The sequence below is a fragment of the Salmo salar genome, chromosome 20 (assembly GCF_965601325.2).
Source record: "Salmo salar chromosome 20, fSalSal1, whole genome shotgun sequence".
NCBI classification, from domain to species: Eukaryota; Metazoa; Chordata; class Actinopteri; order Salmoniformes; family Salmonidae; genus Salmo; species Salmo salar.
The window spans coordinates 14,624,943-14,645,932 of NC_138310.1; the positions used below are offsets into that span (position 1 = coordinate 14,624,943).

The 20,990-nt window shown below is 43.3% G+C and overlaps 2 protein-coding genes and 1 long non-coding RNA gene across 4 annotated transcripts in view; 1 reads left to right on the forward strand and 2 right to left on the reverse strand.

The window, feature by feature from the left end:
- Positions 1-91: 91 nt before the first annotated feature.
- Positions 92-16,088, forward strand: LOC106580085 (guanine nucleotide-binding protein subunit alpha-14). The gene is made up of 7 exons (XM_014160718.3): positions 92-520; positions 11,784-11,968; positions 12,129-12,283; positions 13,388-13,516; positions 13,836-13,965; positions 14,195-14,348; positions 14,803-16,088. Exons 1-7 carry the CDS (start codon positions 397-399, stop codon positions 14,991-14,993), a joined length of 1,068 nt encoding a protein of 355 aa, XP_014016193.2. The 5' UTR covers positions 92-396; the 3' UTR covers positions 14,994-16,088.
- On the reverse strand, positions 825-1,983 carry LOC123729128 (uncharacterized). Its single transcript, XR_006760862.2, has 2 exons — positions 1,768-1,983; positions 825-1,484 (listed from the first exon to the last, which is right to left on the reverse strand). It is a non-coding gene; the product is annotated as an uncharacterized LOC123729128 (long non-coding RNA).
- Positions 16,089-16,150: 62 nt separating the features above from the next.
- LOC106580084 (intermembrane lipid transfer protein VPS13A) overlaps positions 16,151-20,990 on the reverse strand; it is a 55,307-nt gene continuing 50,467 nt past the window's right edge. For both annotated transcript variants that reach the window (XM_082966218.1, XM_082966217.1), the window contains 4 exons: positions 20,248-20,333; positions 19,994-20,117; positions 18,389-18,463; positions 16,151-18,204 (listed from right to left, as the gene is read on the reverse strand). In XM_082966218.1, coding sequence (XP_082822344.1) covers positions 18,154-18,204; positions 18,389-18,463; positions 19,994-20,117; positions 20,248-20,333 — 336 coding nt within the window. In that variant the 3' untranslated portion in view covers positions 16,151-18,153. The remainder of the gene's footprint in view (positions 18,205-18,388; positions 18,464-19,993; positions 20,118-20,247; positions 20,334-20,990) is intronic.

Consider the following 20,990-nt stretch of genomic DNA (forward strand, 5'->3'; position numbering starts at 1 on the left):
TTGTAAGTAACTATATCATAGTCAGGCATCTACTGTAGGCGCGCCCGTCCCCGCCCCGGTGGAGATGTGTCCTACTGCCTTGGATAAAGTTCAGGATGTGACCAAGCGCCAGGAAACATATGCGCACTGCCAGTCTAACGTTCACCCACAGCTTGTAGCTGTTACCTGTAGAGCAGGTTAGTATTCCTATACCGACAACTGGGAAGGAGACGAACTTCAGACAGAAAGATCAAAGGGGAAAACGAAAATAACAATTTATTTGCTATGCGCATTCCGACTGGGAGGAACTAATTGGACAGACAGGTTGGCCTTTCATTGGGACTCCCGTGTCTACTGCTCCATCTTCTCCACTGCTGTAAGTGCAAACAGAGGGGACATTGGACAGTGACTGCGTCAATGATGGCTGGATGTTGTATGTCGGCCGAGGAGAAGGAGAATCAGAGAATCAATCAGGAGATTGACAGGCAGCTGCGGCGGGACAAGAAAGACTCGCGTAGGGAACTCAAACTGCTGCTATTAGGTGAGAGCTATCACATCTGTCAATAGGTGCACACTGCTTAGTGCATAGCCAGGGCTGTAGCCAGGGTCCAATACATTTGAAGAAAGTTGAAGCTCATTTACTTAATTTCTATACAATTTAAAAACGTTAAAATGCTATTTGGAGAACAAAAACAAGCAAAAATGACCCCAGCCATTATCAATCACATTGGTTGCTGCAGCTTCATTCACCTCAGTCGATCTACAAACACAGCCTATTAGCTGTAGCTGCTACACATGAACTCACATTAACTCAGCACCGGGATTAAAAACTACAATTGAATATGTACAGAGGGGAAAGTATTTTATTAACAAATGGTAAACACATACATTTGCTTGACATGTTTTTATTGTTGCAGTTGTAAAGCACATTTTATGAAATTCTACACAATTTGCAATGACATGTTAAGTGTGGGTCCCCTGAGCAGGTGCCCTGTGTGCCCAGTCGGTACTTCATGTTTAGATAGCGGGTTTAGTTAGACTAAATTGACAAATTTATCCCCCAAAAATTACTGACATGGGCTAACTGAGTGACTGTCAGTGAAGGAGATATAACAAGAGGAAAACTGTTGACGCACAACCAAGTTTCTAAATTGGCTACTAGGCAAAGCGTGGACCACACCTGGCCATAGGTGTCAAGTCAGGTGAGGAAAGGATCAGTAGGCTAGGCTATCAGTGATGTAGACGTGCTAATACAGTCTGATAATTGTTAGACTATAACACATTTCATATGTTAAGTAATAGGTCTATAATGTGTCCATGCTCATGCTGTGCAGATGTGGGAGCACATTCCTTTTTTTTTATCTCCTTTTAATTTCATTTCCTTCACCCAGACTTCACCCTCCCTCTCCGGATGTGGTTGTGGTGCGCTCTGGCGCTGTTCACTGAGCTTGGCACAGTTGTTCCACATTGTTCCATGTCAGCACTGCACAACTTCTTAACATAGCCTAGAAAAAAAAAGTGTGAGTGCCTAGGCTATTAGCATAACTTAAAAATATATATATTGCCAAGGCTTACTAAATAAACAGTTGTGCTGCTCAGATAGAAGGCGCCTTTGCAAGTAGCCCATTCATAGACAGCAATGTTACACATATACCGTGTATTTACGAACCTGTCTGCCGTAATGTCAATACGCCTCACTTGCAATACGGTTTTGGAAACATTTGGTACTGAACTTTCAAATCGACGAGAAATCATTTTCAAAAAACAAAAGGTTAAATTACTACACACCTTTATAGAGTTAGAGTTCCGGCTCCTTAACCGTACATTATTGGGCTACTTTGTACCCAGTCGAGAGAGGTGAATGAAATTGTATTGGTGAAAAAATGTGTTGGCTTCACTTTCATTGTCAACAGATAGAATAGCTTACTTTACTAACAACTAATAATAACTAACTGCGAAGCTTTCAATTACGAAATGTTGGTGGCTTGCCTTGGGGCGTTGGCCACCGATGTGTTTGTAGTCGCAGGTAGCTGGTGTGCCACGGTTATTTTCTCATGCAAAGTCATGCAAATACAGCCGAGAGTATCGTTTCAGTTTTGCCTGATCAACGCTCCTGGAAAGTGTGCTCCAAACACACACACACACACACACACACCACACACACCCCCCAAAAGTCTACAATGAAAAAAGAAGGGCTTGTAACGCACATTCTCATATAAACAACTGGATATCTTATGTTTCTAATAGACCTTCACCTGTTAAACACCACAAAACCGTTATAAAAGCCATATCTTATGTTAAGAATACATCAGAATGTGTCAGACATGTCTACAACTTGAATAGCTTTGTTTGCCATATAGCAGACAAACATAGGCCTAGTTGTGCTATAAGGAAAAACCTTAGATGGTGCTCTTCTGTCCAGTGTGTGTGTGAGAGGCAGTGAAGTGTGTGAGCTGCTATGTCCCTGAAGGTATCATTAGACCAGTGACTGCCCACAGTAAAACCCACAGGAGACATTCAGCACATGATAAAAAGGTAAATACTGCAGGGTTTCTGGGCCAGACCAACATATGATCACCATGTGTATTGTGTAACACTTTGAACTATTGCTTGTTAGCATTGGTGAACAGAGGGCATCAGTCATCACCGCAGGCAAAGTAACTTACTTTTCACGTGAGTGTGGTTCAATGGACCACCTCTGTTTTTACACCAGCATCTGCCTCCTCATGCTTCAGTAAGAGACTATACAGATTCTGCAGCAGGGCTTTGTGTAGGCTACTGTCCTCACACCTTAGCTCCCACAAATGAGGAAGTGGAGGTTTGTGTGTCTGTTTGTGTGGTCAGGGGGGCAAGCTGGGTGGTTATGGTTATAGCTAATGCCAGTAATGCCCACAGCTGAATGCTCCTCTGAGCGGGGGAGGGGCCAGCTGGGCAGGCAGAGACAGACAGACAGACAGACAGACAGACAGACAGACAGACAGACAGACAGACAGACAGACAGACAGACAGACAGACAGACAGACAGACAGACAGACAGACAGACAGACAGACAGACAGACAGACAGACAGACAGACAGACAGACAGACAGACAGACAGACAGGGAAGCGGACTGGTGGTGGTAACCACAGTGGTACTACTGGTATGGTAATAACCCTATTTCACTATTACATCACCGTGTAAACCAAGGGGGAATAACATATGACCTTGCGCTCCAGATGAGGGCTGAAATCCAATTCAATCCGTCGTAGTAAGAAACTAATAGCCTGAATCTCTTTTAGAATATTCTTGGTTTTGGTTAAAACAAACTACTAACAGTTTAACTTAAACCAGATAGAAACTGTAGAAATTATCATTTACCTTTGTATATATTTTCAAAATAATTCATAATTCTTTGAACTATAACCTGACATGTCAACTTCTAAACACGGGATGTTAAAGGGATAGTTCAAATTACAAAATTACATTTGTTTCCTTACCCTATAAGCAGCCTATGGACAAGGTAGACCAGAAATCCATGCTTTGGTTTAGTTTCCCTTGTGTGGTTTCCAAATGCTAATGTTTTAGCATTTGTGGCACAAATCCCATTCAGGTCATGGAACCGATATTAGCATGTTCAAATTGTCACGACTGTCTGAAGAATGGGACCAAGGCGCAGCGTGTGTTTCGTTCCACATTTTATTTAAACTGTGAAACTATGCAAGACATACTAATAAACAAACCGTGACGAAGAGGAGCAATATACACTTACTCAAAATAATCTCCCACAAACCCAGGTGGGAAAAACAACCACTTAAATATGATCCCCAATTAGAGACAACGATGACCAGCTGCCTCTAATTGGAGATTATGACAAAAAACAACAACATAGAAATACAACAACTAGAACCCCACATAGAAATACATAAACTAGACAAAAAACCCAACATAGAAAAAAGAAACTAGAACCAACATAGACATAAATAAACTAGACAAAACCCTCTGTCACGCCCTGACCTACTCTACCATAGAAAAATAAAAGCTTTCTATGGTCAGGACGTGACACAAATCTTCTATAAGTGACTTTGTTGAGCTTCACAATCAAATGTAGATACTTTCGGATTATTTGAACTATCATGCAAACACACAGGCAGCTTTTAAAATTGCACTGTAAAGTTACAGAATAGATGTCCCAAATTCTATACATATCTGAGAGGATTGGACAGGTGTAAGCCATACAACATCATTTCTAGTAGCCTATTAGAGGGCAAGTTGGAGCTACTGTCATATCGCTTAAACCTGTCACATCCTCTCACATCACGACAATTGTCTAGGGGGCAGGGACTAGGGGTTGTTTCTGGATAATGCCCTTAAATCTCCTGCCTGCTTCTCCAAACATTGCTATGAAATCTTAACCTTTGACCCATGTCTCCCTGTTGAGACTGCCTGGCAGACTGAATCATGCCTTCACATCCTATATTAGAGATTCATTCAGAGAAAATTTTACAGTGATGTGCTCAAACATACAGTGCATTCAGAAAGTATTCAGACCCCTTGACTTTTTCAACATTTTGTTTCGTTACAGCCTTATTCTAAAATGTATTAAATAGTTTGTTTTTCCCATCATGAATCTACACACAATAGCCCATTATGACAAAGCAAAAACATGTTTTCAGAAATGTTTGTGAAAAAAACGGAATAATCACGTTTACATAGGTATTCAGACCCTTTACTCAGTACTTTGTTGAAGCACCTTTGGCAGCGATTACAGCCTCGAGTCTTCTTGGGTATGACGCTATAAGCTTGGCACACCTGAATTTGGGAAGTTTCTCCCATTCTTCTCTGCAGATCCTCTCAAGCTCTGTCAGGTTGGATGGAGAGCGTCGCTGCACAGCTATTTTCAGGTCTCTCCAGAGATGTTCGATCGGGTTCAAGTCCGGGCTCTGGCTGGGCCACTCAAGGACATTCAGAGACTTGTACCCAAGCCACTGCTGTGTTGTCTTGGCTATGTGCTTAGGGTCGCTGTCCTGTTCGAAGGTGAACCTTCGCCCCAGTCTGAGGTCCTGAACGCTCTGGAGCAGTTTTCATCAAGGATCTCTCTGTACTTTTCTCTCGTTCCCTGAATCTCCCAGTCCCTGCCGTTGAAAAACATCCCCACAGCATGATGCTGCCACCACCATTACATTTTTTTATTTCACCTTTATTTAACCAGGTAGGCCAGTTGAGAACAAGTTCTCATTTACAACTGTGACCTGGCCGAGATAAAGCAAAGCACTGCTACAAAAACAACAACACAGAGTTACACATAAACAAACGTACAGTCAATAACACAATAGAAAAATCAATGTACAGTGTGTGCAAATGTAGAAGAGTAGGGAGGTAAGGCAATAAATAGGCCATAGAGGCAAAATAATTACAATTTAGCATTAACACTGGAGTGATAGATGTGCAGATGATGATGTGCAAGTAGAGATACTGGGGTGCAAAAGAGCAAGAGCATAAATAACAATATGGGGATGAGGTAGTTGAGTGTGTTATTTACAGATTGGCTGTGTACAGGTACAGTGATCGATAAGCTGCTCTGACAGCTGATGCTTAAAGTTAGAAAGGGAGATATAAGGCTCCAGGTTCAGTGATTTTTGCAATTCGTTCCAGTCATTGGCAGCAGAGAACTCGAAGGAAAGGCGGCCAAAGGAAGTGTTCAGATTTGGGGATGACCAGTGAAATATACCTGCTGGAGCGCGTGCTACAGGTGTGTGTTGCTATGGTGACCAGTGAGCTGAGATAAGGCAGGGCTTTACCTAGCAAAGACTTATAGATGACCTGGAGCCAGTGGGTTTAGCGACGAATATGTAGTGAGGGCCAGCCGACAAGAGCATACAGGTCGCAGTGGTGGGTAGTATATGGGGCTTTGGTGACAAAACGGATGGCACTGTGATAGACTACATCCAGTTTGCTGAGTAGAGTGTTGGAGGCTATTTTGTAAATGACATTGCCGAAGTCAAGGATCGGTAGGATAATCAGTTTTACGAGGGTATGTTTGGCAGCATGCGTGAAAGAGGCTTTGTTGCGAAATAGGAAGCCAATTCTAGATTTAATTTTGGATTGGAGATGCTTAATGTGAGTCTGGAAGGAGAGTCTAACCAGACACCTAGGTATTTGTAGTTGTCCACATATTCTAAGTCAGAACCATCCAGAGTAGTGATGTTAGTCGGGCTGGCGGTTGCGGGCAGCAATCGGTTGAAGAGCATGCACTTAGTTTTACTAGCATTTTAAAGCATTTGGAGGCCACGGAAGGAGTGTTGTATGGCATTGAAGCTCGTTTGGAGGTTTGTTAGCACAGTGTCCAAAGAAGGGCCAGATGTATACAGAATGGTGTCGTCTGCGTAGAGGTGGATCAGAGACTCACCAGCAGCAAGAGCGACATCATTGATATATACAGAGAAGAGAGTCGGCCCAAGAATTGAACGCTGTGGCACCCCCATAGAGACTGCCAGAGGTCCGGACAACAGGCCCTCAGATTTGACACACTGAACTCTATATGAGAAATAGTTGGTGAACCAGGCAAGGCAGTCATTTGAGAAACCAAGGCTGTTGAGTCTGCCGATAAGAATGCGGTGATTGACAGAGTCGAAAGCCTTGGCCAGGTCGATGAAGACAGCTGCACAGTACTGTCTTTTATCGATGGCGGTTATGTTATCGCTTAGGACCTTGAGTGTGGCTGAGGTGCACCCATGACCAGCTCGGAAACCAGATTGCATAGTGGAGAAGGTACGGTGGGATTCGAAATGGTCGATGATCTGTTTGTTAACATTCAAAGATTTTAGAAAGGCAGGGCAGGATGGATATAGGTATATAACAGTTTGGGAATTTGCAGCTCTTTCAGAACATAAGCTGTCTGGATTTTGGGGAAGGAGATTGTGCCAGGTCTGGACACTGTGCTAACAAACCTCCATTATTGACCATAGGGATGGTGCCAGGTTTCCTCCAGACGTGATGCTTGGCATTCAGGGTAAAGAGTTCAATCTTGGATTCATCAGATCAGAGAATCTTGTTTCTTATGGTCTGAGAGTCCTTTAGGTGCCTTTTGGCAAACTTAAAGTGGGCTGTCATGTGCCTTTTACTGAGCAGTGGCTTCCGTCTGGCCACTCTACCATAAAGGCCTGATTGGTGGAGTGCTGCAGGGATGGTTGTCCTTCTGGAAGGTTCTGCCATCTCCACAGAGGAACTCTGGAGATGACCAAAGCCCTTCTCTCCCGATTGCTCAGTTTGGCCGGGCGGCCAGCTCTAGGAAGAGTCTTGGTGCTTCCAAACGTCTTCCATTTAAGAATGATGAAGGCCACTGTGTTCTTGGGGACCTTAAATGCTGTGCCTCAACACAATCCTGTCTCTGACCTCTACAGATAATTCCTTGGACCTCATGGCTTGGTTTCTGCTTTGACATACACTGTCAACTGTGGGACCTTTTATAGACAGGTGTCTACCTTTCCAATTCATGTCCAATTAATTGAATTTACCACAGGTGGACTCCAATCAAGTTGTAAAAACATCTCAAGGATGATCAATGAAAACGAGATGCACCTGAGCTCAATTTCGAGTCTCATAGCAAAGTCTGTAAATAAGGTTTCTCTTGTTTTTTTAAACCTGTTTTCACTTTGTCATTATGGAGTATTGTGTGTAGATTAATTGAATCCATTTTAGAATGAAGCTTGACGTAACAAAATGTGGAAAAAGGGAAGGGGTCTGAATACTTTCTGAATGCACTGTACATTCATACAACATATTTGTTGAACCAGCTCAGGCTGGTAGTGTGTGAGGACGTGGTGTTCTTGCAGTAGGACTCGGAGAGGAATGCTAGCAGCGAGAGTGTGTGATGGGGTCTGCAGAGAGGAGCTGAGAGAGCCGATAAACATGTCCAAACAACCACAGACAGAACCTCTGACAGTCTACAGAGCATCACCCTCCCTCACCCTCACACCACACACACACACACACTTCTCTTTGCCCAACAGATTGGCCATCACAGTAACACATACGCACGCAAGATTGTGCACACACACAAATGTAGGTTCTTATGCAGCCCATTTTTTTGCCTGAAGACTCATTCTGAATTGTATTCTTCTGCTCTAGCAATCACTCCATAAGAAAGGCTAGTAGGTGTGGCGTTTGTGGATGGGTAGTCAGGCTAGCTCTTTTTAACTGCAGGTTCAACAATGTTAGTTTTTCTTTAAATACAATGATCAGTTCACACACTTTGCCCTTTAGTGATGCTGGGTGACCTATGGGTGGGTAGCCAAATAATTACCAACTTTATCTTCCCGGTGTTCATTTTTTTGACACAAGATCAGGAATCACTGAGAGTGAACAGTTTCCAGAGTATAATTCATCATCAACAATCATCTACTATATATTTTTGAAGGCAATGGCCAATAGAAATGGTCAAATCAAGGGTTTTCTGCATGGATGGGATGCTGCATGTATACTGAACAAAAATATAAACGCAACATGCAACAATTTCTAAGATTTACAGGAAATCAGTCAATTTAAATACATTAATTAGGCCCTAATCTAAGTATTTCACATGACTGGGAATACAACCATTTATCTGTTGGTCACAGATACCTTAAAAAAAGGTAGGTTGTGGATCAGAAAACCAGTCAGTATCTGGTGTGGCCACCATTTGCCTCATGCAGCCCGACACATCTCCTTTGCATAAAGGCAGATCAGGCTGTTGATTGTGGCCTGTGGAATGTTGTCCCACTCCTCTTCAATGGCTGTGGGAAGTTTCTGGATATTGGCGGGAACTGGAACACACTGTCGTATACGTCAATCCAGAGCATCCGAAACATGCTCAATGGGTGACATGTCTGGTGAATATGCAGGCCATGGAAGAACTGTGACATTTTAAAACATGAGGTGATGGCGGCGGATGAATGGCACAACAATATCTCTGTGCATTCAAATTGCCATCAATTGTGTTCGTTGTCCGTAGCTTATGCCTGCCCATACCATAACCGCATCACCACCATGGGGCACTCTGTTCACAACGTTGACATCAGCCAACCACTCACCCACACAACGCCATACACCCTGTCTGCCATCTGTCGGGTACAGTTGAAATCCGTGAAGAGCACACTTCTCCAGCGTTCCAGTGGCCATTGAAGGTGAGCATTTGCCCACTGAAGTCTGGTACGACGCTGAACTTCAGTCAGGTCAAGACCCTGGTGAGGACCTGTTGTGAGACAAAACTGCACATTTTAGTGGTCTTTTATTGTCCCCAGCACAAGGTGTACTTGTGTAATGATCATGCTGTTTAATCAGCATCTTGATATGCAACACCTGTCAGGTGGATGGATTATCTTTACAAAGAATAAATGCTCATTAAAGGGATGTAAAAAAAATTCTGCACAACATTTTAGAGAAATACATTTTTTGTGCAAATGGAAAATTGAACTGGAAATCATAAAGTTCTTCGATGATGGGTGGTGGGCTTTGTGTTATATTATATTTTTTAAAAGTAGGGGTCTGAAAGAATGCATAATTAATGTTAGCATAAAATAGTAGGTGTATTGGCCTATAGCTAAATCCTGTTCTGTTCTCTGTGTGAAGGTCCTAATGGATGGAATTAAGTTGGTATATTAATATAATTAATATAACTCATTGTATTTATTTGGAAAACTTTCTAATCTCAATGGCAAAACGATGGATCAGCCCTCTCCAGTACAGTGTTTAAAATATAATTCAATGGAACATTGATATTGTATCTCTATGGTTTAATAGGTCATGAGGGTAAGTGTCAATACCAGCTCCCCCTGTGACTGCTTTGGACAGTTGTACATGCTAACTCTCCCTTTTGATTGGTCAACTTAATATTCACAAGTGCCTGTGACCTCTTTGATTGGTCATGGTCAGGCACAAGTCCCTGCCCATTATGTCTGACTGATGGATGGATGTGGCAGCTTATTGAGGACAGGTTTTCATGTTGTTCTCATTAGGATATTGACTGGCTAATTTTTGAAAGTCAAATTCATTCAAATTTGTCAAAGCCTATGTACAGATGTCTGCAAATACAGTTTCCTTAGCAACAACTTACTTATTTGGTTTTAGTCTCTTTGAAACCCTCCATCGCAACTCTCACACGTACAAACACACTGTAAAGAAGCATTTTTGAAGACCACTTCCATTGTCCTCCAAGAGTAGCTTAATGTTTGGCTGGAAGGTGGGTGTTTGAGTGAGGTGCATTGGATTCACAAGCAACTAAAGACAGAGGAGACCCAGCAACAGAAGAACTTGTGTTCTGAATCTGTTGGTGTCTGGTGTGTGTTGGCAGCATTTATTCCTATGCTGACATGTTTAAATCCCGAGGGGCTCCAGGAACTGTGACTAAATGGTGGTCAGGAATGAGCCCGTCTTTGACTTCCTCTCAGAAACGACGCTAAACAGTTTACAGAACGAGAGAAGACTGTTACCCAGCTGGCCCCCTCTTTAAACAGCATACTTCTCAAGAACATGCTTCTCTCCTCTCCCCATCCCCCTTTCTCGCCTCTCTTTCCTTTCGCTCGTCTCTTTTTCACCTCGGGCCTATCCAGGTGAATTCCTCTAAACTGACAATCCGGAGTCACTTTCTTCCATTTCTCAACCACTTCAAGAGAAGTTAACAATCTGGTTGCAACAAGAGTTATGTTTAATACATGCTCCGTTACAGCTCTTCCCTGTTTTGGGTCTACGAGTGTCTTCATAATATATTTTTGATCAAGATCCCTATTCTATTCGTCAATGAATCTGCCAATCATGTATGGCCTCAGAGCAGTTCACTTAATATGTGTTGCTGTTGCCCGACTCATTTGATAATGTGTGTGTGTGTGTGTGTGTGTGTGTGTGTGTGTATCAGTGCTGTGATTGGGGGATGAGGTTCAACCTAATCCTGCCATAGTGCTGATATAATGCGTCCAGATTTATATTTTCAGAGGCACAGAAACAAAAAGCTGGGAGTGAAGGCTGCCGTGCTGCTAGAGCACTGCTGCTGCTGGGATACATACAAAGGACAGAGGCCCTGGCTCTAAGGTCTCCTTGTCAACTAGACACACACACTACTCATTGTTCTTACAGTGTGTGTTTACATCCTGGTGTGGTTGTTTTGTGATGGAGTTAACCGCGGGTGATTCATAGAGCAGCGCAGGTGGGGTTATACAGTCACAGGCTCTGCTGTTCTATCTGCTGGACACTCATTGCTCTCCTGGCCCTCTCCTCTTCCCTGGGCCCTACTCATTCCTCTGCAGCTGTAGTAGCATGTATTGGCAACTCACTGAAGACCACATTAAGTGTTTCCCTGTGACTTCAGCAGACCTGGAATTCTTATATATTTTGTATGCTTTATTGGGACAGTTATGATGAATGAATCAGAAAGGGAGACAGGCCATTGGGAAGGGGGGACGCAGAGATCAAACCCCCGTCTCCGGCGGGGAGAGGTATACACTGTATCTAGAGCCAGGAGCTTTACCGCTAGACCACGGGCTCTGCACTGCTCTAGTGCAGGTCCTGTTGGATAATGAGATTGAGTACTTTGGCTTTTGATATGTCGCTGTTGGTGGACCAGGTGCTGAGCGTATCTAGTTGCTTCTGCATTGATGATGGTTGCTGCAGCTTGCCTGTTTCAAGTCTATTTATGTCACTGACATATTTCCACACAGGGTCAGTAGCCTTTTATGCAGCATCATTGATGAGGGCAAGGAGTAGGACTGGGCCAAATAGAGTGCCTTGGGGAACACCACATGTAAGGGGCTGTATTGTGATCAACCCTGTCTCTTTCCTCCATCCTTTCTGTCAGGTACTGGAGAGAGTGGGAAGAGCACCTTCATTAAACAGATGAGAATTATCCATGGCGCCGGCTACTCAGACGAGGACAAGCGCGGCTTCACCAAGCTGGTGTACCAGAACATCTTCACTGCCATGCAGTCCATGATCCGCGCCATGGAGACCCTCAACATCCCCTTCTCTGATGCCCAGAATAAGGCAAGAATCCCAGCAACATTACACTTCAGCCCTACCTCAGTACTGGCTGATCACAGAGCCAAAGACTTTTGTTTTCCTTTGTGAAGTGTTTTAAAGCCTTTTTCCGTTGCGTGCCCTAAGGAACAGGCCCCAACCATCTTGTTTGCTCCCTCCCTCCCAGGGCTATGCCAGCATGTTGAGTGAGGTGGAGGTGGACATGGTGAATGATCTGGAGAGAGGCCACGTGGACGCCATCAGGAGCCTGTGGATGGACAGTGGAGTGCAGGAGTGCTACGACCGTCGCAGGGAGTACCAGCTATCTGACTCCGCCAAATAGTGAGTAGACTTAGGTCATAGGGCCAGGAGTTTTTCTTGAACTGGTCATGATCAGGAAAACCACAGGTCAGGTAACTTGGCCTTAGCCAAAGACAACATGTCTATTGCCAAAAAGTAATGACACTATAACGTAAGACTGCAAAGCCGTAAAAAATGTTAGTCCCTGAGCCAAGTGGTTGCTTCCAGTCCTGTTGTGTTGAGGGGGCTGTTGTGAGTGGGTCGTGTGAGTGGGGCTGTTGTGAGTGGGTCGTGATGCGGTGATTATTGAGACCAGGGGGCTGTTGTGTGTGGGTCGTGATGCGGTGATTATTGAGACCAGGGGGCTGTTGTGTGTGGGTCGTGATGCGGTGATTATTGAGACCAGGGGGCTGTTGTGTGTGGGTCGTGATGCGGTGATTATTGAGACCAGGGGGCTGTTGTGTGTGGGTCGTGATGTGGTGATTATTGAGACCAGGGGGCTGTTGTGTGTGGGTCGTGATGTGGTGATTATTGAGACCAGGGGGCTGTTGTGTGTGGGTCGTGATGTGGTGATTATTGAGACCAGGTCCAGTGACTCCCATTCTTGTGTCCAGGTGAGAGTTGTGTTGAAGTCATCAGTGGGTGCGTCTTCACAAATTGGCGCGTCAGGTGTGGGGCATTGAAGACTATTTCAATCATTTTGTGGGTAGTTTCGAGTCTCGGGTGTATGGGGGGGATGTTTGTCAGGACAGGGAGTCAGGAAAGCGGGTAGATCGTTGTGTGTCAGTGATGATGTGCTTGGCGCCGTTTAGCTGGGTCAACTCTGTGTGCGTGTGACAACCTTGACCAGACAGGTGCACAGTACTCTGCCGTTCAATGAACCTGAATTAAAGATGAAACCTGTGCTGCTGCAACGTTTCCCCTGCACGCTGTATAAGAGAACTAAATCAATATTCATACTGGAATGTGAATATGCTGCCAACAAGCCCTGTTTATTTAAATGGACAATATTTGGACTCTAGCTGGGTTTTCTTCAGCGTATACCAATGTAAAGTGTGTATATCATTGGTTGTGGTATCATTGTTCTTCTCTTCTCTCGGCGAGCACACATCATTCCTTTAAACTTTCTCTTCATGTGTTGTTCAGTTATCTGAGTGACATGGACAGGATCGCAGAGCCCTCCTACCTGCCCACCCAGCAGGACATCCTGAGGGTTCGAGTACCTACAACGGGCATCATCGAGTACCCCTTCGACATGGAAAACGTCATCTTCAGGTGAGGGACACTTTGGTTCTCCAATCGCCACGAGAAACACTACAGACCCATTTCCTGTCTGTGTCATGACAAGTTGCGTGGGCAGTTCCAAATCAGAAAGGGGTGTGTTAACATGGGAGTGGATAGAGAATGTTTTCATGGTCATCAGTCACTGTTAAGTTTAGCAAGATCCCAACTTCAGCGTTAGCTATCCTGCTACAGAGCTTTTTGGCTGATGCGCGCGTCACTCGAATGAGACGTTTGCTTGCAAACAACAAATATGTCTGCTGTCTATTGGTATACAATAAGCAGCGCTCCAATCATTGGCTTGTTGTGACAGGATGGTGGACGTGGGGGGTCAGAGGTCAGAGAGGAGGAAGTGGATCCACTGCTTTGAGAACGTCACATCCATCATCTTCTTGGTGGCGCTTAGTGAGTACGACCAGGTGCTGGCTGAGTGTGACAACGAGGTGAGCTCCCGTCAGTCAGAGCAGTTACCGGGCCTTTGCCTGATACACTTGCAGGCCGCATTCGCTGAGCTAGCACTCTGTCGTGTGAAATTGATGAGTAAAATAAGCTATTAAGTGAAATGTACACATTACTCACATGTACTCACATTAAAATGCATAAGTTAAATGTATCTCACAAATTCGACGAGTATGGGCCATCACTTACTGTATGTGCATCAACTTCCCCTAGAACCGTATGGAAGAGAGCAAAGCCCTCTTCAAGACCATCATCACATACCCCTGGTTCCAGCGCTCTTCTGTAATCCTTTTCCTCAACAAAACTGACATCCTAGAGGAGAAGATCACACACTCCCACCTTGTCAACTACTTCCCAGAATACACCGGTAAGCTCTAGTAGTGTTTGTGTTGTGTGTGACCGCTATACTGATTTGTATAGCTACTGTATATAGCCTGTCTATTTCCTGTTGTTTTATTTCTTTACTTACCTATTGTTCACCTAATACCTTTTTTGCACTATTGGTTAGAGCCTGTAAATAAGCATTTCACTGTAAGGTCTACACCTGTTGTATTCAGCGCACGTGACAAATAAACTTTGATTTGATTTAGTAAGTGAACACATTACTTAACACACACACACACACACGTGACCAACCTGGTATCAAAAACAGGCTGCCACATGACTCAAAAACATGTTAGCCCACTGAGCTAAAGCCTAGGCATTCGGTTCTGGGAGCTAACACATTTCCAAGTCTCAGGCAAGGTTACTCATCACGAGTGTAGTTCATCCAGCAACCTCCTCTAGGCACACACGCCATAACTAAAGCTCTTCGTTTCCAGGGCCACAGAATGACCCTAAAGCAGCCAGGGAGTTCATCCTGAAGATGTACCAGGAGCAGAACCCAGACAGAGAAAAGACTGTCTACTCCCACTTCACCTGCGCCACCGACACAGAGAACATCCGCTTTGTCTTTGCTGCTGTCAAAGACACCATCCTCAGACACAACCTCAAGGAGTTCAACCTGGTTTAGAGGAGAGCTAGGGCTCCTGCAAGGTTAGGAGACATCTAGACTGGTCCGAGATGATGTGCTTCAGCCAACTTCTCTATCGTTGACATGAGTTGGTTAAAGCACATACAGATCTGGGATCTGGCTAGGAGACCTGAGAGTAGATGTATAGGGTTAGGTTGGGAGGTCAGATTGATGTGCTAGAAGAATATGCTCGGACTGCCAGATTTGTAGTGCGGTTTTTCTTGTCCAGGGTGCTTTTTAGGTTGAGCATCTATACCAAGAGAAAAGCTCCTCTAGATAACTTTTCAAAAGGATGAAAATTCTACTCATATGTATAGTGACAGGGCTGCCAACGTTACATTTTATTAAGTAAAATATATTTTTATTGTATGGTCGTCATACCAAAAACGTTTTTTCTTTGAAATGGACGACTTTAATTTATTTGTTGTGGAGTTAGCACAGAGGGAGGAGTTAAAGTATAGCACCTTTTGATTTATGTAAAACTATGATCTAACAATTACATACAACACTCCTCAGGATATCTTTCCTTGAGCATTAGTGATGACAGTGAGAGTGCAAGTGAAATTGTGAATTCAGTCCAAGTTTTTTACTTGTTTAAATGTGAGCAACACTTGGCTGTAAAAATGCAATGTTTTCATACAGATACTGTATTTATGTACTCCGTCTTATATCTAAACGGCGAAGACGTGCATATTTTAGCCAAGTAATCAGTCTAAAGTGCCTTGTTTGTGAGAGGAATAACAGAATAATTCCAGTGAACTATAGGGACATTTACCGGAGACCTTCATTTAGGAGCAAATCCTTACTTCCACTTGATTCAAATTTTCAGTTGGTGTCAATGGGAAACTAAGTGAAAATTCAAATATGAAGTGGGAGTTATTTATGCACTTTGGGGTGAATCCTATGAATAGGTATTCCTAACAACTGATTTTGGGTCATGAAAGAATTCTCCATTCATAGATTATGACCACTTACTTATTAAATATGTGCATCAAGTCATTTCTACATTGTTACATTTCAATAAATTGTTAGTCAAATATACAATTTTTATTGGTTCGTCTCAGATTAAAAAGTGTCAAGCAGAACTTGGAGAAATATGTGCTGATTGTATGTCTTTGTAGATCCCATCATGACAGAAAGACCCAATACCAAACAAATGAAATAGACCCTTTATTTTTCAAAAGAATTGCAGAATTTTATCTGCACCAGTGATTTTATACTGCCTCACAATGAGAGCACTTGCTGACAAAGGCAAAACAGATTAAATAATTTAGTTACATCAAGTGACCCCAAACCAAAACAAACCCTTAAAACATTTGAGTATGAATGTAGCAGCTGACAATTTATAATTTATTTTAAATATATGTCTCTCCATTGCATAACTCTTCATCGTTAATGGCATTGCATACCTGTGGTATAAAAACATGAAAATCGCAAATGATGATATACAACCCCTCAATAGATCATCTTAAATCACAGCAGGCTGCTGAGGGGAGGACGGCTCATAACAATGGCTGAAATGGAGTGAATGGATTGGTATTAAACACATGGAACGGTACAGAACAAACACATGGTTTTCACGTGTTTGATACCATTGAAATGTATTCCATTCCAGCCATTACTATGAGCCCGTCCTCTCCAATTAAGGTGCCGCCTGCGTCTTAAATAGAGAGAGAGATATCTATACACATAACTTCCAAAATAACGGAAACACTTGAGTAAATGAGGGGTACAAATTATATTCAAGTCAGGTGCTTCCAAAGGTGTGGTTCCTGAGTAAATTAACCATATCCCATCATGCTTAGGGTCATGTATAAAAATGCCCAGTTGCCCATGAGGGGTCTCAAAGGAGCATAGGGGGTTTAAAGGATGGTGTGGATGTCTCAGCCACCAGATCCTAAGCATTGTCCACCACCATCAACAAAACAAAAATATTACATTTATTGTGGAAGAATGGTGTCGCATCCCTCCAATAGAGTTCCAGACACTTGTAGAATCTATTCCAAGGCGCATTGAAGTTGTTTGGGTGGTCCAATGCACTATTAAAGACACTATGTTGGTGTTTCCTTTATTTTAGAAGTTACCTGTATACACACAGGATACTCTATTGAAATCATTTTACAGCAGATTGACATGTAACGTATAAAAATAGCATGCTTTTTTTTCTCCGATCGCGTGCAAAGTCAGCTTACAGAAATGTATAGAAAAACATAAGTTAGTGATTTAGGAAGAGGGGGAGTATTGGTACAGAATAACTCTCACAACAAGCAGATGAACGTTTGTTTCCCCCCCATCCAATATCAACCAGTAAAATAACAGTGTAACATATACACATCAAGGCAGTTAAACCCAGTGTGCCGAGTCCCACAATAATACTTCATATTTGGCCACAATCTCTTTTCAAGCACACCACTCAGTAACTGGCAAACGGATTGAAATGTGATGGATAGGGCTGCTTCAACAGTGGCAGTTTGAAAAGTCATTCAGGTACCCTACTTTTTCAACGAAAAAAACCTCAAAAACATTTATTTGGGGAAAAGGAGAAATCTCTATCACGTAGTTGTGTACAAATCGGAGCGGTGACAGTGTGTAGGGTTTTGTGTTCGCCGTTCACAACACATTGTTTTACAGACAAGACTGCAAGCTGATATAGAGATAGAGGCTGACTCCACACATCAGAACTAAAGCTCTTCGTTTCCAGGGCCACAGAATGACCCTAAAGCAGCCAGGGAGTTCATCCTGAAGATGTACCAGGAGCAGAACCCAGACAGAGAAAAGACTGTCTACTCCCACTTCACCTGTGACGCCGACAGAACATCCGCGAGAGGTTTGCCGCCTTCGAATACTCCCGCCGCGGCCTCGTCGGGTACAACCTCATGCAGGATTACGGTAGTGCAAGGAGTTAGCCGATATTCCTGCCATATTGCTGTGCATAACCGAAACAGTGATGGTGTTTTTGATAGTGGAGTCCGTGTGTGTCTGCAAGATGACCAGACAGACCGTGTGTGTGTGAGAATGAAAGAGAAAGTCTAACCTGAGAGTTAGTAGTACACTGATGGAGGCACACCCTACTCTCCTAGCATGCATACACACTATAACAGTCAACGTTGTACTTTTGTCATGTCTCAGTGCTGGTTGGTGGCCCTATTAGAGTGGCCAATCAGTATTTGTGTAGACTCTCCCTGGCGTCTTCAAGCTTGGTAAGAACCCACTGCAGATAAACAAAACCACACATATTTAAAAACCACACCATCAAAAGTCACATTACAACTTGGAACCACATCCTAAATAAACTATTGTGTAAGTTTTGTGTTGTTCACTGACAAATACTGTTTGCTATGTTTAAAAGACAGAAAAATTTGGCAGCAGTTTATATTTCTGTTATGCTAACCCACCTTGGCTATTTCTGGACTTCTGAAGTTTATAATCTTCCCAAACTCTTTGGCATGAAACACAGACTTCACTCTCTCCTGAAACGCACACAGGAAATAGTTTTTAGTTCAACTCAACACGAGTTCTGAGAAATGGGGGGGGGGGGGGGGGGGTGTACAGTGAGATACTGTCAGCACTAGAACCTCTAAAACAGTCATTTTGCTTGGTTATGAATGTATTGATTTTATTACTCTGCTATTTTTTAAAGTCATGTCCACCTCTGCCCTTGACTTTTCCTAAATAAGTCTATAGAACACACTGCCCGTGTTAGAATCTTAATATCACAAAACAGAACTGGAGTTATAAACAGTTTTAGGAAGGCATGTCATTATTTGAATTGTTTTCCTACTTCTCCCAGTAGGGCCTGCTCCACTCATTCTCCCGACATTGGAATAGAGCTCCCTCACTCCGCACAAAATAAGGCACACGCACCGCCGTTGTACTCCACAACGGCGATAAAGAATGACAAGACAGCACTCACACTTTACCAAAGCAGGCCAAGAAATATCATCACTGTCACGAGCACCATGCAGCCGACAGTTGCCGTCGACGGAGACGCGGTAAGAGAAAACCGGATACTACGACATGCTACAACCAAGCAAAGGCATGTCAATACTACATAATACGCGTCGCCATATATAGATAAACTTATGCGACGCATTATGCTCTTCTGTATAACACGTGTTGTTTTTCCTATGGGAAAATAATGCTCATGTTTTACTACTCCATTCTGTTCCATAGTGTGTGCATCTTAGAAGGCACGGCTGTACTCTGAAAGCAGGCACCCGCCAGCTTGCCTGTTGCTGTCTTCTATAACAAGCTTGACTTGGCTGCTATCAACACGTAAGTGTTGTTCAAGCAGTGCATCAACACCAGCATGCCCAGGAGACTTCATCATGAGCCTGGCATACGGGCTACGTGGCCAGAGACATGAGGTCCAAGGCAGCAGCGAAGAGTCCACGCGAGCCAAATTGCGCACAGCTCCCAGGGGAGGACACAGCGCCGCGTGGCCAGACGCACAAAGAACAGAACCCAAGACAGCTGTTTGTGGGATGTGTGTCATGCGAGTCAAAGTGGCGAAGATTCGTGTCCACTGTCAAGACAAAAAAAAACATGATTTCTGTTTCATAGTTGTAACGAAAGACCAGACTATAAAATTGATTGAACAGTTCAATTTGTGCTTTTACATATAGCCTACAGTAACAAACTAATGAAAATGCTATTTTATTATTATAAAATGTTACTTAACGCCTTCATGAACACAACCAAATGATTATTTTACCAATAGCATATATGAAACTTATTAATTACATTGTTAGAAAGTTGTAGTCAGAATGACTGCTCATTAGCTTGAAGGGGTGTCCCTCGTGTTAACACAGAGGCACAAACAGTTTGGATGCAAATGAGTGAAGGGCTATTTCCTAGGCAGGTGTGAGTATCATGATGGTTGGAAACGGGAGTGGTTATTCAGATGGACATGATGAGCAGTTTGATAAAGGAGAGTTTCATGGGGTAGTTATTCATTCGTGTGTTCCTGTGTACGGATGACGATAAGCAGATGAGGATACCTTGGCCTCGATCCGAAGCCGCCTCCCCTCCACGATCATGGGCTCCTTGGTGAACTCGTCGAACAGATACTGCCACTCGCAGGTCAGCTGCCCAAATGTACCTTTGGTCACGAAAAAGATTCCCCTGGTGAAAGGCAAGGTAGAGGCTCAGAACATTCACTGACAGCCAAGACGGTGACACGGGAAGTGAAACAGCAGCACTCTGTAGATCAGTGCAGTCCACTTTTAGAAACAAACCCCAGCCAGCCTCTTACCTTTTGGTGATCATCAGGAAATCGGACTCGTTCACTTTGGCGTGCGCAAAGTATCTGTACTTGGCGAACCTTCCATTTTCAATTTTCTAAAAAGAGAAATATTAAACTTATCAGGTTTGTTCAAACATTTTCTAGAAAATATGTACAATATTTATCAAATTGGGTATATAAAAACACATGCTATGCTAAGTCTACTGTCGATATGATACATAAATGAGTCACTCGGTACCTTTTTCCAAAGTTAGATTAAAATGGCTTCAGGATGTTCACCATTCACACAGGCTCTGGCCGATGATCTGATTGGTATTGTTACTGATCTACATCTACGTTCCCTCCTGATCTGACAACTTGTATACTGGACACATCCTAGGGTCTTTGATTACGTCCTTCCTTTCTCCCTTCTTCGAAGAAATTCCTGATCTGACATGGCTGGATTGAAGAACGCAGTGCTACAACACTTGCTTACACATCAAATTGCATAAGATCGGTGATCACTTCAAGGGAAGCAAGGTTGCTTTTAAAAATATTAAAAAAAAAAAAACAGGGCCATCGTCTTTGACCCGGAGACACTGATACTTCCTTGAGTCCAATGCATACCTGTTATAGAGCGTTTATAAACTGCTCATAACAGCATGTTAATGAGTGGTGATGAAGTGATGGGAAAAGGTAGGGATGAGAAGACGATGAAATAGATGTTTCAAAATGCACTTTATTCAGAAGGGAAGTGGTGCTAGCTATGAGTA

Bases quoted from the DNA above. Each gene is read 5' to 3' on its own strand.
- LOC106580085 (XM_014160718.3), top strand. From the start codon at position 397: ATGATGGCTGGATGTTGTATGTCGGCCGAGGAGAAGGAGAATCAGAGA. The intron at 12,284-13,387 runs GTGAGTAGACTT...TGTGTTGTTCAG, and splicing joins CTATCTGACTCCGCCAAATA to TTATCTGAGTGACATGGACA. The intron at 13,517-13,835 runs GTGAGGGACACT...TTGTTGTGACAG, and splicing joins ATGGAAAACGTCATCTTCAG to GATGGTGGACGTGGGGGGTC.